The sequence below is a fragment of the Callorhinus ursinus genome, unplaced genomic scaffold, assembly GCF_003265705.2.
Source record: "Callorhinus ursinus isolate GAN/ISIS: 27379988/994484 unplaced genomic scaffold, GSC_fseal_2.0 scaffold79, whole genome shotgun sequence".
Taxonomy (NCBI): Eukaryota; Metazoa; Chordata; class Mammalia; order Carnivora; family Otariidae; genus Callorhinus; species Callorhinus ursinus.
This window is the reverse complement of record NW_027397141.1, coordinates 4,752,052-4,778,565: the sequence shown is the minus strand read 5'-3', so window position 1 is coordinate 4,778,565 and position 26,514 is coordinate 4,752,052. Positions and strand designations below refer to the sequence as shown.

The window sequence follows — 26,514 nt, the reverse complement described above, 5'->3', positions numbered from 1 at the left end:
GGGTTTCTGCGCCTTGTGTGTTTAAGGAAGGGTGTGAGCCCTGAAAAGTCAGGGGCAGTCTACTTTGCTCACTGCTGCAGGCTGGACACCTACAAAAGTGCCACCTTCCCACACAGGCGTTCAGTGCAGATGTGATGAATGAATGAGTACACGTCCCAGAGTGATAAAACTGCCTTCAAAGAGCTGCTGTTGGGCTAAACGTGAAGAATGTCATTAAGGTGAGAGTCTATCAATTCCAACGAAGCAAAGTTGGAATTCCTTAATGTGACCATCTTTTCAGTGGGAATATGGCTTTATTCCCTTTGTGAAGAAGCCCAGGAACTTTTAAAATCAAGTGACTTCTTTTGAGAGTGGGTGGGATTGAGTTGGCCTGTCATAACCTGGTCTGTCTTGTCTCTCTCGCTGATATTTAGGTCAGATGTGGAAAGTGTTTGGGAAAGAAGTATTGGATTATTCTCTGAATTTCTGTCAAGGAAAATTTGATGTTAGTTGGCATGCCTGACAACATAGTCCTCAGATCTTCTCTTTTCTTGATTTGGAGGATATTGGACAGCTGTTGAAAACCTGCAAAAAAATCCCAAAAGGTAAGGCCTTAAAAAATACATAGGTGTATTTTTTACTGGTAAATATTACACAGAATTTCAAAGAAAAAGGGCATGATTTAGAAAACCTTAACTTCATATGATGACAAACACTGGATCTGGGCAATGATAAAATATGTTTTACCTACAGCCTAAGAAACTGGTTAAGTTACTGCTCAAGAGGAAAAAGTAGCACAACAGAGAAAATGATAAAGTGGTTATTTGTAAAACAGAAGGTCAGCAAGTATCATACGCAAACCTATTCTAGCAAAAGGAAATCCATCATGCTGCATGTCAAGGCAAATGGTGTTAACACATATATTAAAGAAAATGTTAAAAAACAGTACTAATATAGTTTCTACTTGAACTTAAGCAAACACTAAAAACAGAAAAAGAAATTGCATGGAAATCCCTAAATGCTGGTTTCACCAGTGTCCTTCAATGAGAAACTTGGCAATTTAACAACGACCCCGAGGGAAAGAATTAGTTTTCAAATTCCTCATTTTACATATATTATTTCAGGTATTTGTATATATTTGGTAGTAAGTTTTGAATTCATTTGGAATGAGAAGCAATGAAAATCTATTTTTGTACATAATCATTATTTAAAAATTAGAAAACAACTAAAAATCATCTTAATCCTACCTGCAATTACTATTAAATTGTGGTATATTTCCTGTATTTTTCCTAAAAGCTTGAGTATTTTGTATTTGTACTTCTTAACCTCCACTGGTTTGTTCTCTGTACTTAGGAGTCTGTTTCTGTTTGTTTTTTTAGACTGTACATACAAGTGAAATCATTTGCTTTTTCTCTGACTTATTTCACTTAGCATAATACCTTCTAGGTCCATCCATGCTGTGGCAAATGGCAAGCTCTCATTCCTTTTTGGTGCCTGAGTAATATTCCATCACGTGCGTGTGCGTGTGTATCACATCTTTTTTTTTTTTTTTAAGATTTTATTTATTTGACAGAGACACAGCGAGAGAGGGAACACAAGCAGGGGGAGTGGGAGAGGGAGACGCAGGCTTCCCACCGAGCTGGGAGTCCGATGCAGGGCTTGATCCCAGGACCCTGGGACCATGACCTGAGCCGAAGGCAGACGCTTAACGACTGAGCCACCCAGGCACCCCTATATCACATCTTTATCCATTCATGGATGGACAGTTGAGCTGCTTCCATATCCTGGCTATTGTAAATAATGCTACAATAAACAGAGGGGCACATCTTTTCAAATTAGTGTTTTCGTTTTCTTTGGTAAAATAACCAGCAGTGGAATTACTGAATCATATCGCATTTCCATTTTTTATTTTTTCAGGAACTTCTGTACCATATTCCATAGTGGTTGCACCAATTTACACTCCCACCAATGGTGCACGAGGGTTCCCTCTTCTCCACATCCTCTCCAACACTTGTTATCTCATCTTTTTGATTCTAGCCATTCTGAACAGGATGAAGTGATCTCTCATTGAGGTCTTAATTTGAATTTCCCTGATGATTGGTGAGGTTGTGCATCTTTTCATGTATTTTCTTTTATTTTTATTTTGTTTAAGATTTTCTTTATTTATTTGACAGAGAGACACAGCGAGAGAGGGAACACAAGCAGGGGGAGCGGGAGAGGGAGAAGCAGGCTTCCCGCGGAGCAGGGAGCCCGATGCAGGGCTCGATCCCAGGACCCCGGGATCATGACCTGAGCCAAAGGCAGACGCTTAACGACTGAGCCACCCAGGCGCCCCTATTTTTTATATTTTTTAAAGAGATGGTGCCTGCTGGCTTTATTTATTTTAAAGATTTTATTTATTTGACAGAGACACAGCGAGAGAGGGAACACAAGCAGGGGGAGTGGGAGAGGGAGAAGCAGGCTTCCCACGGAGCAGGGAGCCCAATGCGGGGCTTGATCCCAGGACCCCGGGATCATGACCCGAGCCAAAGGCACTTAACGACTGAGCCACCCAGGCGCCCCTTCATGTATTTTCTTTTAAAGATTTGTCAGAGAGAGAGAGAGAGAGAGAGAGAGAGAGAGAGAGAGAGAGCGCACCAGCAGGGGGAGCAGCAGAGGGAGAGGGAGAAGCGGGCTCCCCGCTGAGCAGGGACCGCCGCCAAGGTGGGTCTCAATCCCAGGACCCTGGGATCACGACCCAAGCCAAAGGCAGACGCTTAACCGACTAAGCCACCCAGGTGTCCCCTTTTCAAGTATCTTTTGACCACCTGTATCTTTGGGAAAATGTCTCCTCAGGTCTTCTGCCCATTAATGAAATTGTTTGGTTTTTTTCAGAACTGTGTATATAATTCTTTATATATTTTGGATATTAACCCCTCATCAGATATGTCATTTGCCAAGTATCTTCTCCTGTTCTGTAGGTTGCCTTTTTGTCTTGTTGGTTGGTTTCCTTTGCTGTGCAGAAGCTTTTCATTTTAGTGTAGTCCCAAGAGTTTATTTTTGCTTCTGTTTCCCTTGCCTGAGGAGATGCATCCACAAATACGTTCCTAAAGCTGATTTCTACGAGATTACTGCCTATGTTTTAGGAGTTTTATGGTTTCAGGTCTCACAGTTAGGTCTTTAATCCATTTGGAGTTTATTTCTGTGTGTGGTGTAAGAAAGTGGTCCGGTTTCATTTTTCTGCCTGCAGCTGTCCAGAACCCAGCACCATTCATTGGGGAGATCATCTTTTCCCCACTGAGTATTCTTGCTTCCTTTGTGGTAGATTAACCGACCCTATACTTCCACATTGGTACACATCTTTTCAGACATTTTCTAGCACAAACATCCAGTGTGTTTAAACTACTATAGCACATCATGCACTTCTAACTTTGTAACACACTGTGCACATTTCAGCGTCATTATTCTGCCAGCCAGCCATCTCCCATCTCTCCTGTTACAGCAGGGTGTAGGGAGGGACAGCTGGTATGCTTACTGTCTTTACCTATGCGGGTCTGTCTGTAGGATGTCATGTTAGGAGTTCAAATGCTGGCTGTGAGGATATTTCCATTTTATGTTTTGATGTGGCAATTTTGCCTGAGGAATTTTCTAACAAAGGAACGACCAAATCTTGTTGGGATGCTCCAGGAGAGGGGAGCCACCACTAGGTTCCTTCCTGCACCTTCTCAGTCCTCAGGTTTCCTGGGACAGGCCTGTCTCAGTCAGCTCCACCACCATTAACAAAATACCACAGATGGGCACCTTCAGACACAGATAACTTATTTCTCACAGTTCTAGAGGTTGGAAGTCCAAGATCAAGGTGCCAGGTGTTTTGGTTCCTGGTGAGGCCTCCCTGGCTTGCAGATGGGCACCTTCTGGTATCTCCTCTTACAAGAACACTAATCCTGTCAGATCGGAGCCCCATCCTATGGCCCCATTTAACACTGATTACTTCTTCATTCCAGATACAGCCACATGGGCAGGGGATGGGGGGGTAGGGTTAGGGCTTCAACATGTGAACTCTGTGGGGACAAAGTTCAGTCCATAGCAAGGCTTGAGTCTGAGTATCATGGTTTCTACCATCTGTGAAGACATCCAAGAAATGCCAGCAGTTTGGTAGCCAAACATCTCCTACGTTGCCCCTCACAGTCTGATACCCAGACATCTCCTACATTGCCCCTCAAACCCCAGAGTGTCAAATCAGTTGCTCTACTTTTTGGTTCAGAAAAGTATGGTCCCAGTGATGTAGGAAATGGCTACTTTATGCAAGTGTAACCAGGTAATTATATGTAGGCACAAAGCTCTCAGTTTGGCACCCTGACATGACAGTAATTTCTACCATGACAATAATTTAAATTGTTTTACTAAAAATGCTATTATTGTTGAAAAATGCCATTCCTCTATGGGACAGACATCTTTTATTGCTTTGTGATACAAATTATTAATATAATTATTTTTTCCTTTAGATGTGTAACAGTGAAGAATTTTGGGAGAAATTTAAAACATTACACGATAAACATAATTTTGATACAAAGATAAGGAGGAGCACTTACAAGAAGCTATTAGCTTTCCACCAAAATGTAGCCCAACAGAAGCTCAGAGAAGACAGCATTTTTCTAAACTTCACTGAAGTGACAAAATTTTAAAAATAAAGATTTAAAACTGAATTTTCACATAACAATTACTATCATTAGTCCTTGCTATAGCTGGGACTGTGTTGAAGCAATTAACTGGTGGATTTAAGTAGGCTAAAAAACCCTCGACTTTGAATACTGTTCTGAAAATAAACTTATTTTCTCTCATTTCTCTTTTGCTATTAACACAGATCAAATAGATCAAATACCTACTTAATTCTCCACTTTAATCTCTGACATGTCCTTAATTTTAAAGATAGGAAGAGAACAGAAAACAAATCTACTTAAAGTGGAGATAATTCTCTCTCTTTTCATCAGCGTTTAGAAGATAGATACAAATGAGAATTCCATGACAGAGGCGAACATAAAAGATCATTTCTCATGGTGTGATGTGAAGAAGCTCACGCTCTTCACTATCCGGGTCCTCTACATGTGCAGAAGGACTGTGCCCAGAAGGGCCGCCAGGCCACAGCCACACACCCTGCTGTCCTTGTGGAGATCTGGTCAGAGAATCTGTTGCCCCATGAACTGCCTCACCTGCCCCCAAGGGTCTCACGTCATTTGACTCATGAAGTGGGAGATGATCACTCGGTAAGCACTATTATCAAGCAAGTGAAAACTTGTTTCCAAAGACGTAAATGAGATTCTTCAAAGTGCCTATTTCATGTCAGATTTGAGGAATTACTTCCAGTCAGCTGGTGTTTATATTTTACTGGCAAGACTGAGATCCATTAGAATACTGATAGTTAATGTTCTGCTTTGCTATGTTCACGTTTTTTAAATATAATTATTAAAATTATTAGAGAGCTGAATAAAACCAGATTGGGATCTAAAATGAGAAACAATAGAAAAAAAAGGGGGGGGGCGCCTGGGTGGCTCAGTCTTTAAGCGTCTGCCTCTGGCTCAGGTCATGATCCCAGGGTCCTGGGATGGAGCCCCGCGTCGGGCTCCCTGCTCGGCGGGAGGCCTGCTTCTCCCTCTCCCACTCCCCCTGCTTGTGTTCCCTCTCTTGCTGTCTCTGTCAAATAAATAAAATCTTTAACAAAAAAGAAAGTTTTGCAAAGCAAATATAGAAGGCAAGCCAACAGGTGGCCAGCCACACACCAAATCCTCGGTCACACTGAGCACTGCAGTCCCTCCCTGTGATGTGGACTGCAACTCCCAAGGGGTATGTCCATGTGAAGAATATTCTTTCTTAACATTTCTACCATTTCTTAGATATGTGATTATCTCAGAAACCTTTTTTTTCTGGCTAATTAGTAATAAAAACTTTACAAATATGAAAGCAGCTTCACTTTGCCAGCAACAGGTGCTAGACATCTCTAAACCTGTTTCCTAGTTTTATGAAAGGGAAATCATGTATGTCCTGCCCAACCAATCTTAAAAACGAGTCTAAGTCAAAACTAGGAAGTGTGTATGGAAGTGTTTTATATCAAGGTAACCCATTATACAATGTATTATTATTTTAAATCAGTAATCTCAAAGTGACTTCTGAGAAGCCCTGGGGGCAGATCTCAGGAACCTTTCAAAGAGTGTTACTACTTTTTACTTATTTTCTAGCTTTACTGAGGTATAACTGACAAATCTGTAACATTTAAAGTGTACAACATACTGATTTATAAAATGTATACATTATGAAAGGATTCACACTGTTACAGCATCACCTCACACATTTACTTTTTTGGGGGTGAGAAAATTCTCTTAGGAAATTCCAATTATACAATACAGTGTTATCACCTACAGTCACTACCTTGTACCTAAGATCCTTGACCTTAATCTTATAACTGAATAACCCATGACTTTCACTAACCTCTCCCTATTTCACTCACACCCTAGTCCTGGCAGCCACCATTTTACTCTGTTTCTAGGAGTTTGATTTTTTTTTCCACACTGTACATATACACTATTCGTCTTTTTTGTCTGGCTTACTTCACTTTGCATAATGTCCTCCAAGTTTATCCACATTGTTGAAAATGGCAGGGTTTCCTTTTATGAGGCTGCATAATATTCCATTTTCTTTATCCACCCCTCCACTGTGGACACTAAGGCTGTTTCCATACCTTGGCTACTGTGAATAATGCTGTGACAAACATGTGAACAGATGTGATTCCACTCCCTTTGGATCTGTGCCCACAGTGGCAATGCTAGGTCATATGGTAGTTCTATTTTTAATTTCTTGAGGAACCGCCACACTGGCATACCATAGTGGCTCTACTACTTGGCATTCCCACCAGCAATGCACAAGGGTTCTCTTTCCTTCACATCCTTGCCAAGACTTGCTCTCATCTTTCTGATTTTAACCACTCTGACAGGTGTGAGGTGGTATCTCCTTGGGGTTTTGATTTGTATTTCTCTGATAAGTAGTGGTGTTGAGCACCTTTTCATGTACCTGTTGGCCATCTGTGATGTTCTCTTTGGAAAAATGTCTACTTGGGTCTCTTGCCCCTTTTTATTGGGTAATTTTTTTTTTTTTCCTGTTGGGTTGTAAGAGTTCCTCACATATTTTGGTTATTAACCCCTTATTAGGTATGTGGTATGAAGATATTTTCTCTCCATGGGCTGCCTTTTCATTTTTCAAATGGGTTCCCTTCATGAGAAACTTTTTAGTCCAATGTAGTTCCATTTGTTTATTTTTACTTTTGTTCCTTTGCTTTTCATGTCATATACAAAAAATTATCGCCAAGACTGGTGACAAGGATCGAATCCTCTGTTTCCTTCTAGGAATTTTATGGTTTTAGGTATTATGTTCGAGTCTTCAGTCATCTTCAGTCAAAGCCCAAATGAGCAGTGAGAACACAGTGAGATCCAGCCTGATCTAAGTAGGAGTCAGCAAACTACGGTCCACAGCCAAATATGGCCTGCTGCATGTTTTTATAAATAAAATTTTATTGGAACACGGCCCTGCCCATTCATTATGTATTGCCCAATGGCAGAGTTTATAAGTTGTAACAGAGACCAGAGAGTCTGCAAAGTCTAAAATAGTTACTACCTACCCCTTTCCCATCAGGGCTGGCTGTGCTGGGTCACATGGACCTCACTAAATCACAGCAAGTCCTTCTCACCCCTCCCCTGCCAAATTCTTGGAATTCCGGAGTCAAGAGCAAGAGCACAGCAGTGCCATGGGACAGACTATATGTCCAATAGTCAAACATCTTTAATGATAAATGAGTAATTCTCAGGTTTGTTTTTTCTAAGATTTTATTTATTTGAGAGAGAGAGAGAGAGAGATAGGTTCTTTTCTTTGTTGGGAGTTCCTCCTCCTAGTCATTCTGTTGAGGGGTGGTTGAGGGAATGTACAGAGTCCTAAATATCAACCACAATCCAGGCAAGATGCACCATCGAAACCGTGCTTGTGGAGATCCAGGTATATATTCTGGATATATAATATTATATATCCATATATAAGAATTGTGGATATTCTGCTTGTGGAGATTCAGATATATATTCCTACACCTCAGGCTGATTTCGTGGGTGTTCAGAATGGTCTGGTAGATATCCAGCTAAATTCAGGGGACTGGTTGAATCAGAGTCCCCTACTCCTCTGCCATCTTGCCCCCTCCCGAGAGAGACAGAGATAGGGAGAGAGCGCACAAGCAGGGTAGGAGGATAGAGAAACAGCCTCCCCGCTGACCAGGGAGCCCAATGTGGGGCTCGATCCCAGGACCCCAAGATCATGACCTGAGTAGACAGACACTTAACTGACTGAGCCACTCAGGTGCCCCAAATTCTCAGTTTTTTTGATAAACATTTCATATTTAGTAAGCAATAATCAACAAAATACTCAGGTAATTAAAGCTACATTTTGAAAAACAGTATTTTATTATGTAAAATTTGATATAGGAAAAGTACCATAACCTGGACTTCCAAATCCACAGCAACTAAAATTATTTAGTATGTGGTCCAAAGCATAGTGCCAAAAATACATTAATGTTTAAAAATTTCACTAACATTAAAAAATACTGTGAACGCATAATTACAGAAAGCTCCATTAAGTCCTTTAAAAATAAAACTGCCTCAGAATGCAAAAAGGAAAACCCCAGATGCTGTACCTGTTATCCCTGTCCCCAAATAATGTCCTTATGTTATCTCAACAGCCCTTACATAACAGTGGTTATACACCATGAGCAGCACATCCATCAAAAGACTGTGAAAAAAGTCAGTGGCCAAATTGCTGAAGGGTCAATACTTAAAGCCAGAGAACTTCACATAGTGGTAAGGCTCCTGTCCTGGGAGCTACAGCACAGAGATGTCAGAATGCTCACGACAGCTTAGGTGTCTGGATCACCAGCTTGCGATGGCATGAGAGCTGCTCCCTTCCCTTTTTTAAACTACAGCTCATACACACGCGTGATCCGGACCCCGACAGATCACTTACAGATGTGTAGAATGCAAAGTACAGGTTATTCCTACAACGTTTCAAAGTGCTTCACAGTCCACACTGGTATAATACTAATTTTCTTCCCTGTTTTAATCATATCTTTCTACTTTTCAAACAAGATTACTTGTTCTGTCTAAACAGTATATACTAGTTTATACTAAAAACAGTAAAATCTATGACAACTTTTCAATTTTTTAACAGGTTGCTTCTTTCTTAAGAATGGTTTCTAGATGTTTCTATGCCACACGTATATTTCTAGTTTCTGATTTCTTTAAAAGGAGTAAATGCACCTTGCGGGTTATACTCTAGGCTAATTGATACATTTCTGGAATGCCCTCTCTAACCCACAAAATGCTGAATGGGAGCTTCCCATCAAACGTGCACGCTGACTCACCCTGCCTCTTCACTCTGCTGGGAACTGGACCGTCCTGAATCTTCAGCCTCACCCCTGCTTCCATCACGGCCCTCCATAGAGATCCCCCCGGCACTTTCTTGTGCTCGGATGCGAGCTCCTGGCTGGTACAGCTGCAAGGCCGGCCGATCCTGCCGGGACAGAGGGGTGGGTTACCCTTCCAAAGGCTGGCAATACAGGAGGGAGCAAAATGTCTCTACTTCCAGAGTCTGATGATCCTCATTATCTAAAGCAAATCAGTCTTACAGCTAAAAATCTGCCTTTTTTCAGCACTATCTCAGAAACCAGGCATTTTGAGGTCAAAAAAAAAAAAAGCCATGAAAAGGAAGACAGTTAACATTTAAAATAACTTGAAAGAAGGTAAAATTAGTATCTGGGAAAATGTTACGCTCAAACCCAGAACACCCCCAGAGCCAGTAGAACCATGGCATTCCCCTCCCAGGTGGAGAGATGAAGACTTACACACACATCTCAGCCCCTCCAACTCACCAGGTAGGGTAAACACGCAGCCTAAGACAAAGCAAGGCATAGCCCCTCAGAGGTGGCTTTTTAGGGTCATGAACCAAATAGTAAGATCTGTAATGAGCACTTTCCATGTGGGTTATTCCTGAACTGTCCTCTTCATCTGATTAAACTCTCAGAGGTGGAAGAACACAACAATGCTTGAATAAAGTGTGTAAAATACTACTGAACTGCTTCAGGACACTAGGATGGTGAGGCCAGTGAAGGACCAAGGGATTCTGAAGGTTAAGGATCAGGAGCAACAGTGGGAAGCCAGCCAGCTCTGCCCTGAAGGAGAGGGGGACCAACAAACCCCTGGCTCAGGGAAGCCTCCTGCACCTGCACCCCTTCCTTGGCCACCTGGGGGCCCTGGCACATCCCGCATGGTATGTTTCTGCAGGACTCACCAACTCACCTTTACCCACTCCCAGGCCCCACAGTCACCACCAGGGCATTTATTGGCATGCCCTTTTCCTTAGCGGAAGCCTGGCCAGTGAAGAGAGTGCAAAAGGGCTGGGCAGGCACCGTGGGTCTGAATCCCTGTGCACACAAAGGTGCAGGACTCCCATGCCACTTCCTGCCTGAGGCCAACACGCACGGTCCTGCTTTTCACCAGGGCAACACTGGTGTGCACAGACAGTGTAAGGACACTGTAACCAGCCAGGCCTCATACAAAAGGTGCCATTATGCACAAGGCACTATATTACCCCCAGAGCATCAGTTAATTGAGAGGAGTCCCAACACCTAAAGCTGTGTAAATACAGATCACTCACTGTCGCTACATCAAAAGCCAGCTGAAACACAAGTGTTCATGAAACAACCCCCACCAAAAAGACCCATGGCTATACCTGCTGTACCTGAGGTTAAGGTAACTACAGAAACCTCTGAATAATACAGATGTGGTTAGTCAAAGGTACAGATGAGAAGGCTCCCCTCTTGCCGGGAGCTCTGCTTTGCCTTTACTGGAAACATTTTAAAAATTCACATCGCTGATACCAGCAACACCTTGGGTGGATCTGAAGGGAATTCTGTTGAGTGAGACAATCTCGGGTCACACACTGTGTGCTTCCACTTCTAAAGCACCCCTGAAATGACAAAATCAAGCAGACAGAGGACAGTGTGCCTGCTGAGGTCAGGGATGGGGTGGCAGGTGTGTGTGGACCGCAGCCCGGGGAGCCTTGGTCCCCTCGGTCATCAGGTAGCCGGGCGGTGGGAAACTGGCTGGCACCATGGGGCCTGGCCCTGGAAGGGAGGGGACCCCATTAATATTGCTTCTCCGCAACAAAGTGATCTGAAAAAATATTAACATCAAACTCTTGGGAAAAAAAAAAACCATTTATTGGTCTAAACGGGCAATTCCAACCCTGTGTCAACTGTGCAGATCTGACAAGTATTTATGAGCCATTTGACGCTCTCCTAATAATCAGTATGTTATTAGTGATATAAGAAAAAGCTCCACAGAATATCATAAAATGCAAGCTCTCGGGTGGTGCACTCCCTAAGAGTGAAGGACCAGTGGGGGTGGAATTCCCACTGTCAGAGTGTGTGATCTGAAATATCAAGACACCTAATGTAGATTTCTCTGTTTTGGCTAAACAAAGTAACTTTTGTTTGGCAAAGCAGGTGTAAGCCTGCAGACCTGTAGTTTATACTTTTAGGGTTGATGAATGAATGAATGAATGAACAGAAGAACCTTGTTTCCTGGGCGCTCCGCTTTGGGTGCTGGGCTGCCTTCACTCCTGTGCTCTCTCCCAGGCCACTCTGCTGCCTCCACAGGGATGCCACTGTCCTGGCTCCCCTTCTTCCCTCTGTCTGAGGGGACTCTTTTCCCCCATTTCAGCTCTTCTTCATTTCTCCTTGAAAACTTGTCAAACTCACAGTGAGCTCTGTGCTTTCTGCTGTCATCCATGTGGCATCTTTGTGTTTCAGGCTCTTTTTCTCGAAATCTTCTCTCCATCTCCCTTTGCTCTTTATCACTGTCATTCTGCAACCTGTGATTCAGTACAAATTCTCAGTAACCTTAGGTATACTGCTTGTAGAGTACCTATCTTCTCGTCCAGACCACAGGTTCCAGAAGAGGCAGGGAATACCTAAGTCCGCTCATCAGCACACTGCAGGCGTGCCCGTAATAGGTACAGCCCAGGCATTCAAGAAAAAATTGCCGAAAGATGAATTGACAACAGTAACGGCAGCATCTACTGTTAAACCTGAATGACATACATAATAAGCATATATACTTAGTTTTCTAATTCTCAGTAACCCCCCAAAGCAAATATAACTCCCCCCTTTACAGATAAAAGTACAGGAGACCAAAGTGCTCATGTGACTTTCCTAGTGGCCCAGGTCCATGTCCATCATGACAAAGAGCTGATACTGATGGCTTGGTTTCTGCTTCAAGTGTAGCTAAAATTAATTGAAATTTACTAATTTTTATACATATATTAAACTGATAAATGCATAATAAATAAATACGTGGCTGCTTAGCTCCTTTGGTTCTTAAAGTCTTTTCCTTCACAACCCACATGTAAAAGTCCTCATATGCTGTCTGTGGTTTCCCCACAAAACAGAAGCAGCAGGATTGGTGGGGAGAAAAAGATCTATAAGCAAAGTGTGAATTCATGCCAGAAACATGACAAAAGGCACTGCCGTATCATAAGCAATAATACAAACACCTCTAACAGAAACCACAGTGCTAACAGATCACAGATTTCATAATCATGTATAAATTAATTTTATAAACAAACCAATAAACCAGAACCCCAAAAAAGAGGGAAACATTTTTTTTTTAAATCACAACTCTGTGTGGAAGAAAGACAGTAAGAAGTCATTCAGATTGCTGTGTTTCTGGGCAAACAGCAGCCTAATGCCATGACCCTGCCATCTTGCCTGCAAACGTAAATTCACTTCCAGACACCTCAGAAGCAGAGCAGCCCTAGGCTCCAGGAAGCTCCAGGGGTGTCCTGATGCAGTGCATGGACAGGAGCCCTGGGCCAGGGGAACAAGAAGCCTAGATACTCCCCACTGACTGTATGGAGATGACCAAACCCTGACGAAGCTCAGGGGCAGGAGGGAGGGGCTCCCACCTGACAAGGTTCTGGCGGGTTTCTCCGGCCCCTGTGCAGAGATGGTGTCTGTCCCATTCCCACAGAAGCCCTGCTTGAGCTCCTTTCATAAGCAGCATGTCACAAGCAGGCAGAGAAGGACATGCTCGAGGACCCCTAGCCTGAAACAGGCAGGGCTAGTGGAACACCAGGATCCGCAGCTGCTGGTCAAATTCCACGGAAGGGCCACAGGGACAACGCCAACAAAGGAAGCCCAGCACTTGGACAAGAGACTGCGAAGGAGATCCTGAAGACCTAAAGGGCGGTAACAGGAATCCAAAGGAAGAGGCCAGGACAAGCACAGTGAAGGGACCAGCAGAAGCACGTGTCCCTGGTTGGAAGACAGACTTGAGAGTTCAGATGAAAGGAGCTAAGTTCCTAGCATGACCAAGGAGAAATAAAGATGTGGACACGCATATCGTGGTAAAAACCCTGAATTCCACCAGCAGTATGAAATACAAGCACTAGTACTGACAGACCCTTCTGTGATCCTTCATGTGGTCAAAGCAACAAAAGCGTGGGCTTACTTTTCCCTGGGCTCCTCCAGCAAGCCCCCCAAGGGCGTGGACTTCAGGACAGCATAGGGCTCCCGTTTTCCATCTCCAATATCCACTTCCTCTCCTCTTTCTTTTGGGTTCTCAGTTGGTTCCTCCCCCTTTTCTGGTTTCTTAAGAAGCTAGGAAATTGTAACATCAGTAAAATATCACTTTTGGAGAATTTTATAAGTGAAGTTGTTTAATAGTAAGTTAAAAATACAAAACAACATTGAGCACAAATGTTGGGATAGCAAAAAATGTAAGCTCAAGGTGCAGCAACCAGGTTTTTGATTAAATACCGAGGGGAACACTCAGTCAATGAAAGACGATAGTTATGAACAACGATTTAGGATAGTTGATGAGATTTTTTTTTTTTTTTTCAGAGAGAGAAAGCAAGAGAAGGAACAAAAGCAGGGGGAGCAGCAGGCAGAGGGAGAAGCAGGCTCTCCACTGAGCAGAGAGCCAGATGCGGGGCTCGATCCCAGGACCTGGGATCATGACCTGAGCCGAAGGCAGCCGCTTAACGACTCAGCCACCCAGGCGCCCCTGATGAGATGTTCTTATTGACAAATAAATGACCTGGTCTCTATTTACATGTTTACACACACAGAAAAACATCTAAAAGGCTGGCAACAATGTTAATAGTGATGATTTTCAGGTGGTGGAACTGAAATGATCTTCTTTCCTTTTGTCACCAAGTTCTAGTTTTCTCTAAGATGAATAAGTACTGCTTTTGTAATATGTAAAAATATATTGTTTAAAATGTTGCTTTATGGAACGCCTGGGTGGCTCAGTCAGTTAAGCGTCTGCCTTCAGCTCTGGTCATGGTCCCAGGGTCCTGGGATCGAGCCCCACATTGGGCTCCCTGCTCCGTGGGAAGCCTGCTTCTCCCTCTCCCACTCCCCCTGCTTGTGTTCCCTCTCTCGCTGTGTCTCTCTCTGTCAAATACATAAATAAAATCTTTTAAAAAAACTAAAATAAATAAAATAAAATGTTGCTTTATATTGATGACTTTTAGAATAAACTTTGAAAACACGTCTTACTCTTTCTTCAATCAGCCTGAGCAGGTTGCTGTCTTCAAATCTGGGCCTTCACATCTGCCGCCCCCTCTTCTCTGTATAGTTTACTCTTTGAAATTCAAGTGCCACAGGTAAGTCAGTTTACAAAACAAAAGTAGAAGGTATACTTCTGAGAATTTTTTTCTAACTTATAAAAGTGAGCCAATTTAAAAAAATTTTAAATTGTACTATAGCAAAATTATACACAGATAAATTTCAACTATATGAGTTAATTTAAGAATGAAACAGATAAAATATAAAATTGAGTATGAAAAGTTGCTTCTCATCACAGGTGTGCACTATGTTACCTTACATACTCTTATTCTGCCTGTGGGGTCTGTGAATTTAAACAATTCCTTTCAGATATCTATGGACGTTTATGTTTTAAGATGTTATTTATTTATTTGACAGAGAGCACACATACAAGGAGGGGGGGTGGCAGGCAGAGGCAGAGGGAGAAGCAGGCTCCCCGGTGAGCAAGGAGCAGGTACTTTGGGGCTCGTTCCAGGACCCCGGGAACATGACCTGAGCCAAAGACAGACACTCAACCGACTGAGCCACCCAGGTGTCCCAACATATTTTTTAATTAAAAAGGTAATATATGCTGGTAATAAAAGTAAACCACAGGGGAGTATAATAGTTTGTGTGTCCACCCATCCAACCAAGAAATAATTTTGTGCACCTCTGAACTGTTTTTACTTGCAATACTTCTGAAACCAAATGTGTGGTGTCCTTTTCAACACCACTTCTCCAACCCTCCAGCACAGACTGGGTGTCCTACAAATCCATTCGGTTTTGACACTAGCTAGCTGGAATTAATGTCAGATTGCACAAAACTGTCCCCACTTCAGATGCCTGAAGCTACCCATGGCCTCAGCCACCTGTCACCTCACTGGTATATAGAAGACACTCTTATCACTCCACAGCCTGCAAGGATTTTAGGAGCTATGTGCCAGGAACCCGGGGAAAAAGACTCTGTGTCAGGTGCTAGGAATACAGTTGTGAATGAGAGACAAGTGCCCACAATGAAGGCATTCACAGGACATTCTAGCTGAGATGACGGTGGCCACGGGGGCGGGGGGGGGGAGGGGAGTAAGCAGTGACAAAATAGAGAAAGTGAACCAGATAAATTTAGGTGTCATGAAATGCTAAACACCTACTAAAACAGAAAAAACGGACAGACAGAGATGTGGGGTAAGAAGTGATGGCTTCTCAAGGGGTTCAGGGAGGGTCTCTCTGTGGAGGTAAAACATGATGAGGAAACACTTATGAGAAGACATAAGTCATGGGAGAAAGCTCCCTGTGGAAGGAAGCAAGCAGAGGCCTAGGGTGAAATCAGACTGGCAAAGGGAGGAGGCGACAGGGAGTGGGGACAGAAGAGGGAGGGAGGGGGAAGGGGGGAAGCAGGTGAAAGGGAGGGAGGGGGGAGGAGCCAGGCACAGGAGGTGGCAGAAGCAGGTACCAGCCAACATGTTTTTAATAAGCTTTGTTAAAAAGATCACACAACTTTGTTAAGAATGTAATCTACTGCCTACAATTTGTATATTCAGGAATTTTCCTAACTTCCTACTGCAACTTAAGCTCATTACCTAGTTTCAGAGTCCTCAGAGGAAAATAAAAACAGCTGGGTTGCTCTTATATCATAGTTTTTATTGTTAAAAATAGCCATGAGGGGGCACCCGGGTGGCTCAGTCATTAAGAGTCTGCCTTTGGCTCAGGCAGGTCATGATCCCGGGGTCCTGGGATCGAGCCCCACATCGGGCTCCCTGCTCAGCGGGAAGCCTGCTTCCCCTCTCCCACTCCCCCTGCTGGTGTTCCCTCTCTCGCCGTGTCTCTGTCAAATAAATAAATAAAATCTTTAAAAAAAAAAAAATAGCCATGAGGATCTCTCTCTGCATCTGTATTTTTATGGTATTAACACAACTCTTTTAGCATTTCTTCACTGATTTTTCCAGGTTAAAAAAATTTTAATTTGGGGCACCTGGGTGGCTCAGTCGTTGGGTGTCTGCCTTCGGCTCAGGTCGTGATCCCGGGGTCCTGGGATCGAGACCCGCATCGGGCTCCCTGCTCAGCGGGAAGCCTGCTTCTCCCTCACCCACTCCCCCTGCTGTGTTCCTGCTCTCGCTATCTCTGTCAAATAAATGGATAAAATCTTAAAAAAAGACAAACCAAAAAAACTCTTTAAAAAAATTTTTATTTCTCCAAATGATTTTTTTTAAAAGATTTTATTTATTTGACAGAGAGAGACACAGCGAGAGAGGGAACACAAGCAGGGGGAGCGGGAGAGGGAGAAGCAGGCTTCCCCCAGAGCAGGGAGCTCGATGTGGGGCTCGATCCCAGGACCCCAGGACCATGACCTGAGCTGAAGGCAGACGCTTAGCAACTGAGCCGCCCAGGCACCCCTCCAAATGACTTGTAAATCAGACATCCCTAAAATGAGGCCAAATGCTCACTTAGGGCAAACCTTGGGCTGGGGTGTGTGTCCTCAGGTCAGGACACGAGACACTCGTAAAGGCACAGGCTGCCGATTACTCATGTCACTGGGGTCTACTCTGCAACCAAGATCCTGTGTTACCAGACTTGGATAAGAATACCCTTTCTCGGGGCGCCTGGGTGGCTCAGTTGGTTAAGTGACTGCCTTCGGCTCAGGTCATGATCCTGGAGTCCCGGGATAGAGTTCCGCATCGGGTTCCCTGCTCAGCAGGGAGACTGCTTCTCATTCTCTCTGTCTCCCATTCTCTCTCTCAAATAAAATCTTTAAAAAAAAAAAAAAAAAAGAATACCCTTTCTCTTCATGTTTTGACTTCTTCTTTTCTATATGAAAGAGCATACGTTTATTTTTACTGACTTAATTTTGTTTTTATTTCTTTGGTTTATTTTGGACTCGAATTTCATAATTTAAAATGTAAAAGTGAAATGCTATACTCCAAATACTTTAAGTCTTACTTAAAATTATAACTGAAATTGTAAGCTATAAGTTTCAAACATTATTCCTGAAAAACTCTCAAGCTACTGAAAAAAGTGCTTTTGAGAATGTAAAGATTAAGCAGTAAGTTAGTTAGCTATTATGTGTTTAGAAAGGTCAATGAGAAGATTAGGCAATATTTCCATCTGTGACCATAAAATTTGCATTAAATGCAAACACCTACTCTGAACCCAGCGATGACAGCTGAATTTCTACCACAATTTGTGTTTAAGGTTTCCCTACAATATTAAGGTTTCATTATCAGTTACCTTTCGAGGGCTGTTAATTTATGCCGTTGGAGATGTCAGCTTTGTTACAGGAAGTCAATCTGCTACAATTTTCTTGGGACAGTTGTGTGTTCACTAAACCACGTCCACGGAAAACATGCCCTCAGTTACTTCCCCGAAGAATACCCTGGTTTTGCCATGTCCTTGCTGATAGGGGACGGACCATCTTTGATAGTCTTGGTTGGGTTCCTCAATCTCATCATCAGATTACAAGATACTTTCTGTGGGACAATCAGTTCCCTATTCATCTTGAACATCTAGATTTGTCTTCACAGCAAATGTGCTCAAGGAATGTGACCTGTCCCATACCTTTTATCAAGATAAGGTTTTCAACAATGTCTTTAAACTTAAAGAGAGACATTTCTGGTTCTCTTCCTGGCACTTCTTGAATATGACCCCCATCTGAGATTAGGTGCCACCATGTGGCTTGCTCTGGCCAATGCAATGTGGGCAGAAGGGCTGTGTCTCTTCCATGTGGTTTAAGAACCAGCATGCAATCTTCTGTATCACACATTCCCCTCCCCATTATAAGGAATGTGGAAGCAAATGCCAAGGTGGAGCCTCTATCAATAGGTCTCTGGATGGCAATGGTGAGCAGCACACAATGGCCATGGAATATCAACAAAAGACTCCAATTATGTGAACTGGTGAGGTGTGAGGCTATCTGTTACTGGGCAAACCCAGCCAGGCCTGATGGATACACACAGTACTGTGTTTTCATAGGAATTTTGTTAATAAATTGTTCCCTCCAGCTAGTGAGTCCCATGTGACCACCTATAAGGAGAAACTGATTTAGAAGCAAAGGCCTAGAAAAAGCTTTGCCTCCCTTGAAGAAATGCAATGTTTTCTCCTCATGGATAATGAAACTATGTTTCTGATCAAGCATATCAGAAACTAACCTATGATCGATAAAGATGTGGTATGTATACACAACAGAATATTACACAGCCATCAAAAAGAACGCAATCTTGCCACCTGCAACAGCGTGGATGGAACTAGAGGGTATTATGCTAAGCGAAATAAGTCAATCAGAGAAAGGCAATTACTGTATGATCTCACTGATATGTGGAATTTAAGAAACAAAACAGAGGATCATAGGGGAAGGGAGGGAAAAATAAAATAAGACGAAATCAGAGAGGGAGACAAACCATAAGAGACTCTTAACCACAGGAAACAAACTGACGACTGCTGGAGGCCAGGGGGGTGGGGGGATGGGGTGGCTGGGGGATGGGCATGAAGGAGGGCCCGTGATGCAATGAGCACTGGGTGTTAACGTAGACTGATGAATCACTGAACTCTACCTCTGAAACTAATAATTTACTATATGTTAATTAATTCAATTTAAATTAAAAAATATATAAAAAACTAATCTATGTGGCTCAATTATGGAGACTCTGACCTCTTCCCCATCCTCTCCCTTTCTACTCTATCTTCCTCCAAATCCTGATCTTTTTTTTCTTTCTTCTTATGATACAATTTCACTTAATCTCTAAAAGCACTTCAAAGCCTTTGTGGAATGAGGGAAGATACATATGAGGTTGAAATCTAGGTTTGATAAGGCCATCCGAGCAGATACTAACAAGGAAGGACTGACTCACACTGGAGCACCCTATTTTACATGGGGGAGAACTCCTTCTGTGCATTAACCCGCCCTTCTAAATGAACACATCAGTCAAAGGAGAAATTGGGCAAGAGATTTAGAAACCACTGCTGCTACTGTAAAAAAAAAAAAAAAAGGTAAAACCCAGTTCCAGGAGTGAGCCTTCATCTAGAAAGGCCGGTATACACCGAGCCACTGGTTTCCAAATGTGTACGTTTTAGTCAGGGAGTCTTTTCTCTAAAGGAAAATGTAAGCGGAAGCCCAATCTGTGACAAGTAGTGTGGGGTTCCTCTGGGTGAAGTGCTGCCATCACACCCAGGAGGCTGGGCCCCCTCCCCCACAGTGTGCCCAAGGAACCCCCAGGGATCAGGGAACACAGTTTGAGAACCACTGCTGTACTGCAGAGAAACGGAACCATAATAACAAAAGAGTAGGCTAACTAAAAATGTCCTTACAAGTTGGAAGAGCTAAGTACCTAAAAGGCACGACTGTAGCAGAACTAGCTTTGGAAAAAAGAAATGAACTGTCTCCTCAAAATTACCTTAATCCTTACTTCTCTCTCAGCAGCTCTCTTCTGTCTGTCTGCCTCTTTCCTTTTACACCTCTCCTCTTCTCTCTTCTTTCTCTTTTCTTCTTCCCGTAAACGCCTCTTCTCCAGCTCCCTCCTCCTTCGCTCTTCTCGCTTCTCCTCTCGAATTCTCTAGAGACATGGAAAAGCATGTGTATAAATTATCTGTGTGGACATGGCAGGGACAGGAAGGGTACTCATCCGGTAAAAGGGCAAACCTACCTGCTTCTCTAATTTTCTATTTCTAATATATTCCAAAAGAGGTGTGGTTCTTCTAGCTAAAACACAAAAATTGTAATGTAGTATTTAACTCTAAAATAAATTTCTTTCCTTCATTTTAAATACTTGTTTCCAATTTAATCTTAAATAATTTGGCTGGCTCAGTCGGAAGAGCATGCAACTCTTGATCTTGGGTTGTAAATGCAAGCCCCATGTTGGGTGTAGAGATTACTTAAAAATAAAATCTTATAAATAAATAAATACACAAAATTTAGATGAGCATACATTGTATTTGGGGGAGTTCCTATTCCATCACTATAAAGTCAAGTAATTTGGAGGCACTGACAACTCTACAAATAGGCAACGAATTCCTGATTCTCAAGGAAGTCTTCATATTACAAAGATGCTATAAAAGCAAAAAAGAAAAGTGAGTACAACGCATTAGACTTCCCGAACGTTATGATTATCTTCCCATTTTTGCAGATATTTTAAAACATTACATAACACGGTTACAGATTCACTTTGATTCAACACATATTCTGGGAATTTCTTCCTTTTCTGCTCTCTAGACAATGATGTTAAACAATGTAGATTCTTGTAATTTCTTATCATATACACTCCACAAATCAGAATAACCACATGTAAAAGTTTAGACAGTGACCCCACAGGGCACTTCATCTAAGCAGCACTAACCACCCAGGAATGAAACTCTCTGGAAACTTAAACTTGATCCTCAGCTTTCATGCCCCAGACGTGTTTGATCTGACTTGGAATTTGGTGCCCAAATATGGCGGGCCTCAAGGCAGCCTCTCAGGGGGACTGGTTCTAAGAAATATGTATTCCCCATGCCAGTGGCTGACGATGCAGGGGGAAAAGTGGAAGATGGTGTGGATCTATTCCACAGCTCTTTCAAGACCTAAGATTAAATGGGGGGAAGGAAGAATCCCTGGACGCACCTGAAGACTGGCCATGACATTTCCCGAATTCTGAGGATCAGGAATTTTATAAGAGAGCCCCTGGCAGGGATTCTTAACTTGGAATTAAGGACTCCTAAAGACCCCGACATAATGTGTCAAATGGCTTCTGCCGGGAAAGCTCAGCCCGATTTAGGGCTGGGCAAATGTGCTCATTTCCTCACAGGTGCAGAGGCCAAGAAGAGCCCATTCCCTCCCTGGGTGGCTTCTATGTTAATCATGAACTCTGGCTCAGGATGAGCACAGCTGATGCCCTCTGTAACACGCAGTTGCCTCAAATTAGGGAGGAGTCTTGCTCTGCACCATGGGAGTTTTGGACTAGTGAGCAAAGAGCAGGATCAAGACCTCCCTGGGTGGGTGGAGGAACTGACAAGACCCCACCCACCTTCTCTCTTCTCCAACAAAATACCTGCCTTGTTACCCCAAAGGATCAATGTGAAAGGTAAATGAGACCCTGTATTAGAAAGTGCTTTACAGGGATGCCTGGGTGGCTCAGTTGGTTAAGTGGCCGCCTTCGGCCCGGGTCATGATCCCAGGGTCCTGGGATCGAGTCCCACATCGGGCTCCTTGCTCCGCAGGGAGTCTGCTTCTCCCTCTCTCTCCCTCTGCTTCTGCTCTGTCAAATAAATAAAATCTTAAAAAAAAAAAAAAAAAGAAAGTGCTTTACAAACCATAAAAGTGTATCATTTGTTAAATAGAAGGGACATGGCCATGTAATGTAACACGAATTTAACCAACAGCCTGTTACCACTTACAGACAGCTGCTGCATCCTGGACACTGTCACAACCACCTGGGAGGAAACAGGGATGCTAAGTCTCAGGGGTGGAAGCTGAGCCCAGGTCTGTCTGCTCTACAGACCCTGCTACGCCACTGCACTAACCTGCAACTTTATAGAGGGAATTAATATTTCCATTTAACCCTCATTGCCCAGACTAGATCACAGAATCCACTAAAGGCCAAAATCTAAGAAAAGAAAAAGGCAACTTGCCTTGAATTGCCGGATTAAGATCCAAACTTCGATGGGCAGAAACTGGATCACAGAAACAAAGCTCCACAGCCTCATCCTGGGCTAGTAGATTGTGAATCACACTCATTCCGTAAAACACTACAATGCACCTACTGTGCACCAGGTACCGGGCAAGGGGCTGGGATGGGAGAGGATGTCCCTCTGGTGTGGGAGGAGGCTGGAGCCAGCTGGATGGTGTGTGTCTGGCCACCAAGGACTATCTCAAAACTGCCCGCAAGTGGAAGACCCTGGTCCTTTTCTGTGGCTATCCTGTACAAGAGCATTTATGGCAAAGAGGGAAGGGGCGGGGGGTGAGTCCTACAAATAATTTCTAGTTTGCTTCCTTTTTTAGCTCTTCTTAAATTTAACATGCTCTACAGTGGATCTCAATTCACTTCCAGTAATCTTCCCCAGTCTGCCCCGTATCAGTGATGGTGCCTCCACTCATTGATCTGTTCGAGTCAAACTCCTGGAGGCCTGGATTCTTTCTGTTTCCTTTCTTCCCACACCCAATCTGCCAGAGCATATGCAGACTCTGCCAGCTAGCAATCCATCGTGTATGCAGCAATGTGCATGGAGTGATGAGGAAAACTAATCAGGCCACATCACACCCTCAGCAGTCTCCAGCTGTCTCTCGAACAAACTCCAAACCTCTTACCCACCTGCCTCTCTAGCCACTCTGCCCCGGGCCCACCATGTACCAACCACACAGGCATACATCCTGTTCCTAGAGGCCCACAGCTCAGCTTCCAGCTCTTATCTAGTCCCTTCTTCTTCCATGTCTTAGCACATCTGCTCTCAGAGGGCCTTGCCCTCCCAGGACTGTTTCATCATACTGTGGCACTGATCACATAGACAAGCCCTGGCTTAAAGCCTGATTATTGTTGCAGGTGTTTACTACAGTCTTCCCCACGAGCAGGACAGATACATGACAGCAGAGGCCTCATGTGTCCCATTCATGTTCACACCACACAACTAGGCTGAGTCGGTACCCACTCAACGTGTGCAGACCAAAAATGAGCACATGCACGCTAAGCACATCTTTATAAATATTTAGTGATTAAAAAATCCTTTGAGCTACACATTAAATCAGCTACTGTGAACAAATAACTGTAACCAAAAGCTCTGGTGCTCTCCCTCAGAAATATTTTCCTAGGTTGCCATATTTTTGTTACAAATGGAAAACACTCTATATCCCTGCTAAGCCTGTCACAAGTGTGAATTTTTAAATAATCGTAAAAAAGAAACAAATACATATCTCAATCAAATAAAGAGAAGAAATGAGCAAACAGACCAATAAGTTCTCTTGTCTTTGCCTCTATGTCTCCCAGAAGAGTTTCGGGATTGGCATTAGGTTTCTCTTCCTCCACACAGTAAGTTTCCAAAAACTTCTTATATTCTGGATCTGTAAATTAAAATAGAAAAAAAGAAAAACATGCTCCTCCCCACATATGGGAGAGGAATTATATTTGATCGGTGTATTTAATTTGGCAGTTTCATAATCCAGCCTTTATAAAGGGACTCACCATCTTCAATGCTTCCAGTTTTGGCATCTTTTTTCTTTAGTTTCTTTTTGGCTATCTTCTGGAATGGGGCAAACTCTACCACTGCAGGATATTCTAGGCCTTTAACAGAAAACAAATTGCAAAAACCATTCTAAAATTCCACTATATTCATTTTGGCAAATAATGATTTAGCTTTCTTTTCTTTTTCTTTGCGGGGGCAGGGGCAGAGGGAGAGGGACAGAGAGTCTTAAGCAAGCTCCATACCCAGCAGAGCCTGAGCGGGGATCAATCCCATGACCCTGAGATCATGACCTGAACCAAAATCAAGAGTGAGATGCTTAACCGACTGAGGTGCACCATGATCTAGGTTTCTTAAAGACTGACCATAACAACATTAACGTTTAAACTATTATTTTCAAGCACCTGCAAACTTAGCATATCAAACTCCAGATATGAACAAAGGATGAGCACTTATTAAAGAAAATGCTTTCTCATGTTGCAGTAGTGGCTACATAACTGAATGCACTCAAAATTCATCAAGATGCACACCTTAAAATGTCAACAAACCCTTCCCTCCCCCACTGAAGAGTTTATCATGGAATACCTTTAAACAGGTTCCTTAGTCATTTTTTTTTAAATTTCAAAAGGTTGTTTCAATGATTAATCTGTATATGAGTTCAAGGGAATTAGTATGCTTAGAAGAGACACTTGGCTAAAAGAGGGGCCTCAGAGGGCATGCACATGGTTGGCCTCAAACAGAAAAGTTTAGAACAAAAGCCACGAGAAACTGATTTGGTCGTTATGTGCGGGGTTGGGGGGGGTGGGAGTGGGGGGCAGGAACATACTGAGAAACGTTCACTATTTACTATTTAAGTGTCGACCTTCAGCTCAGGTCATGATCCCAGAATCCAGGGATCAAGCCCCGCATCAGGCTCCCTGCTCAGTGGGGCATCTGCTTCTCCCTCTGCCCTTCACATTGCTCATGCTCTCTCTCTCAAATAAATAGAACCTCAAAAAAAAAAAAAACTGCTGGAAATACTGGATATCCACATGAAAAAGAATGAAGCTAGACTCTTATTAATCAGATACCACAGACAAAAGTTGACTCAAAATGGATCAAACACCTAAACATGAGACCTAAAACTATAAAACTCTGGCAGATAACATGGAGGAAAAGCTTGACATTGGATTTGGCAATGATTTCTTAGATGTGACACCAAAAGTACAGGCAACTTAAATAAAAACAGAAAAACTGGACCACATCGCATTAAAAACACCTGAATGTCACAGAATACAATCAACAGAATATAAAGGCTACCCATGGAGTGGGAAAAAATCATACATCTGATGAGGGGTTAAGATCCATAATGTGTGTGTGTGTGTGTGTGTGTGTGTGTGTGTGTATCTGATGAGGGGTTAAGATCCATAATATGTGTGTGTGTGTGTGTGTGTGTGTGTATACACAACTTAACAAGAAACAACTCAATTTAAACATGAGCATTCCTCCAAAGACGACACACAAATGACCAACAAGCACACAAAGATGCTTAACACCACTAAGCATTAGGGAAATATAAGTCAAAATCACAGTGAAATACTACCTCATACCCATTAGGATGTCTGCTATCAAAGAAACAGAAAACGACAAGTGTTGGGAGGATATGGAGAAATTGGGAGGCCTCAAGCCCAGGTGGTGGGGATACAAAATGAAGTAGCCTCTACGGAAAACAGTATGGCAGTTCCTCATTAAAAATATAATTACTACATGATCTAACAATTCTGCTATGGTTATACCCAAAAAAACTGAAAGCAGAGTCTCAAAGAGATACTTCTATACCCATGTTCAGACCAGCACTATTCACAATAGCAATCTTTGTAAATGGATAAACAAAAGGTGGTATATACACACAGTAGCATATTACTCAATCTTAAAAAGGAAATTCTGAGACACGCTACAGCATGGGTGAACATTGAGGACACCATGCAAGGTGAAATAAGCCAATCACAAAAAGGGAAATACTGTATGATTCCACTTATATGAGGTATCTAGACTAGTAAATTCATAGAAACAAAAAAAAGGTGACTGCCAGGAGCTAGGGGTCAGGGAGAAGTGGTGAGTTATTTAAAGAGTCCAGAGTTGGGGCGCCTGGGTGGCTCAGTCGTTAAGCGTCTGCCTTCAGCTCAGGTCATGATCCCAGGGTCCTGGGATCGAGGCCCGCATTGGGCTACCTGCTCCGCGGGGAAGCCTGCTTCTCCCTCTCCCGCTCCCCCTGCTGTGTTCCCTCTCTCGCTGTCTCTCTCTGTCAAATAAATAAATAAAATCTTTAAAAAAATAAAAAAAAAATAAAGAGTCCAGAGTTTTAGTTTTGTAAGATGAAAAGAGTTCTGGAGATGGGGTGCACAACAGTGTGAATGCACTTAATACTACTGAACTGTATGCTTAGAAAAGACTAAGATGAGGGACGCCTGGGTGGCTCAGTCAGTTGAGCATCTGAAGCACCTGACTCCTGGTTTGGGCTCAGGTCATGATCTCAGGGTCGCGGGATTGAGGCGCTGGCCTCTGCGCTCAAGCACTGAGTCTGCTTGTCCCTCTCCCTCCCCTTCTGCTCCTCCCCTCACGCATGTGTGCTCTCTCTCAAAAAAATAAAATGTTAAAAATAGTTCAAGATTACATTTGCTTTTCCTCACAGGAAAGAATCTCTTGGCCTCAGCCTAGTCACTCTTTAAGGATATTTTGTTGGCTCTCGGTAAAGAAGAAAACACTTATCAGCA

The 26,514-nt window shown here is 43.1% G+C and overlaps 2 protein-coding genes across 19 annotated transcripts in view; one reads left to right on the top strand and one right to left on the bottom strand.

The window, feature by feature from the left end:
- CHAMP1 (chromosome alignment maintaining phosphoprotein 1) overlaps positions 1–8,004 on the top strand; it is a 34,279-nt gene extending 26,275 nt beyond the window's left edge. Inside the window, exons 4-6 of one of the 5 annotated variants that reach the window (XR_003208920.2) lie at positions 117–218; positions 414–584; positions 7,353–8,004. The gene's annotated coding sequence lies outside the window, so the exon portion shown is untranslated. Of the gene's footprint in view, positions 1–116; positions 219–413; positions 585–732; positions 5,375–7,352 lie in introns of those variants that run through there. The other 4 variants (XR_003208922.2, XR_012376661.1, XR_012376663.1 and 1 more) reach the window with 4 other exon arrangements.
- UPF3A (UPF3A regulator of nonsense mediated mRNA decay) overlaps positions 1–26,514 on the bottom strand; it is a 61,963-nt gene that overhangs the window by 32,118 nt on the left and 3,331 nt on the right. For 2 of the 14 annotated variants that reach the window (XM_073887432.1, XM_073887435.1), the window contains exons 4-12: positions 23,764–23,862; positions 23,532–23,642; positions 21,986–22,021; positions 20,260–20,315; positions 20,011–20,169; positions 13,551–13,699; positions 11,616–11,913; positions 9,404–9,552; positions 499–564 (exon numbers count right to left, since the gene is read on the bottom strand). In XM_073887432.1, coding sequence (XP_073743533.1) covers positions 499–564; positions 9,404–9,552; positions 11,616–11,913; positions 13,551–13,699; positions 20,011–20,169; positions 20,260–20,315; positions 21,986–22,021; positions 23,532–23,642; positions 23,764–23,862 — 1,123 coding nt within the window. The other 12 variants (XM_025874537.2, XM_073887436.1, XM_073887433.1 and 9 more) reach the window with 11 other exon arrangements.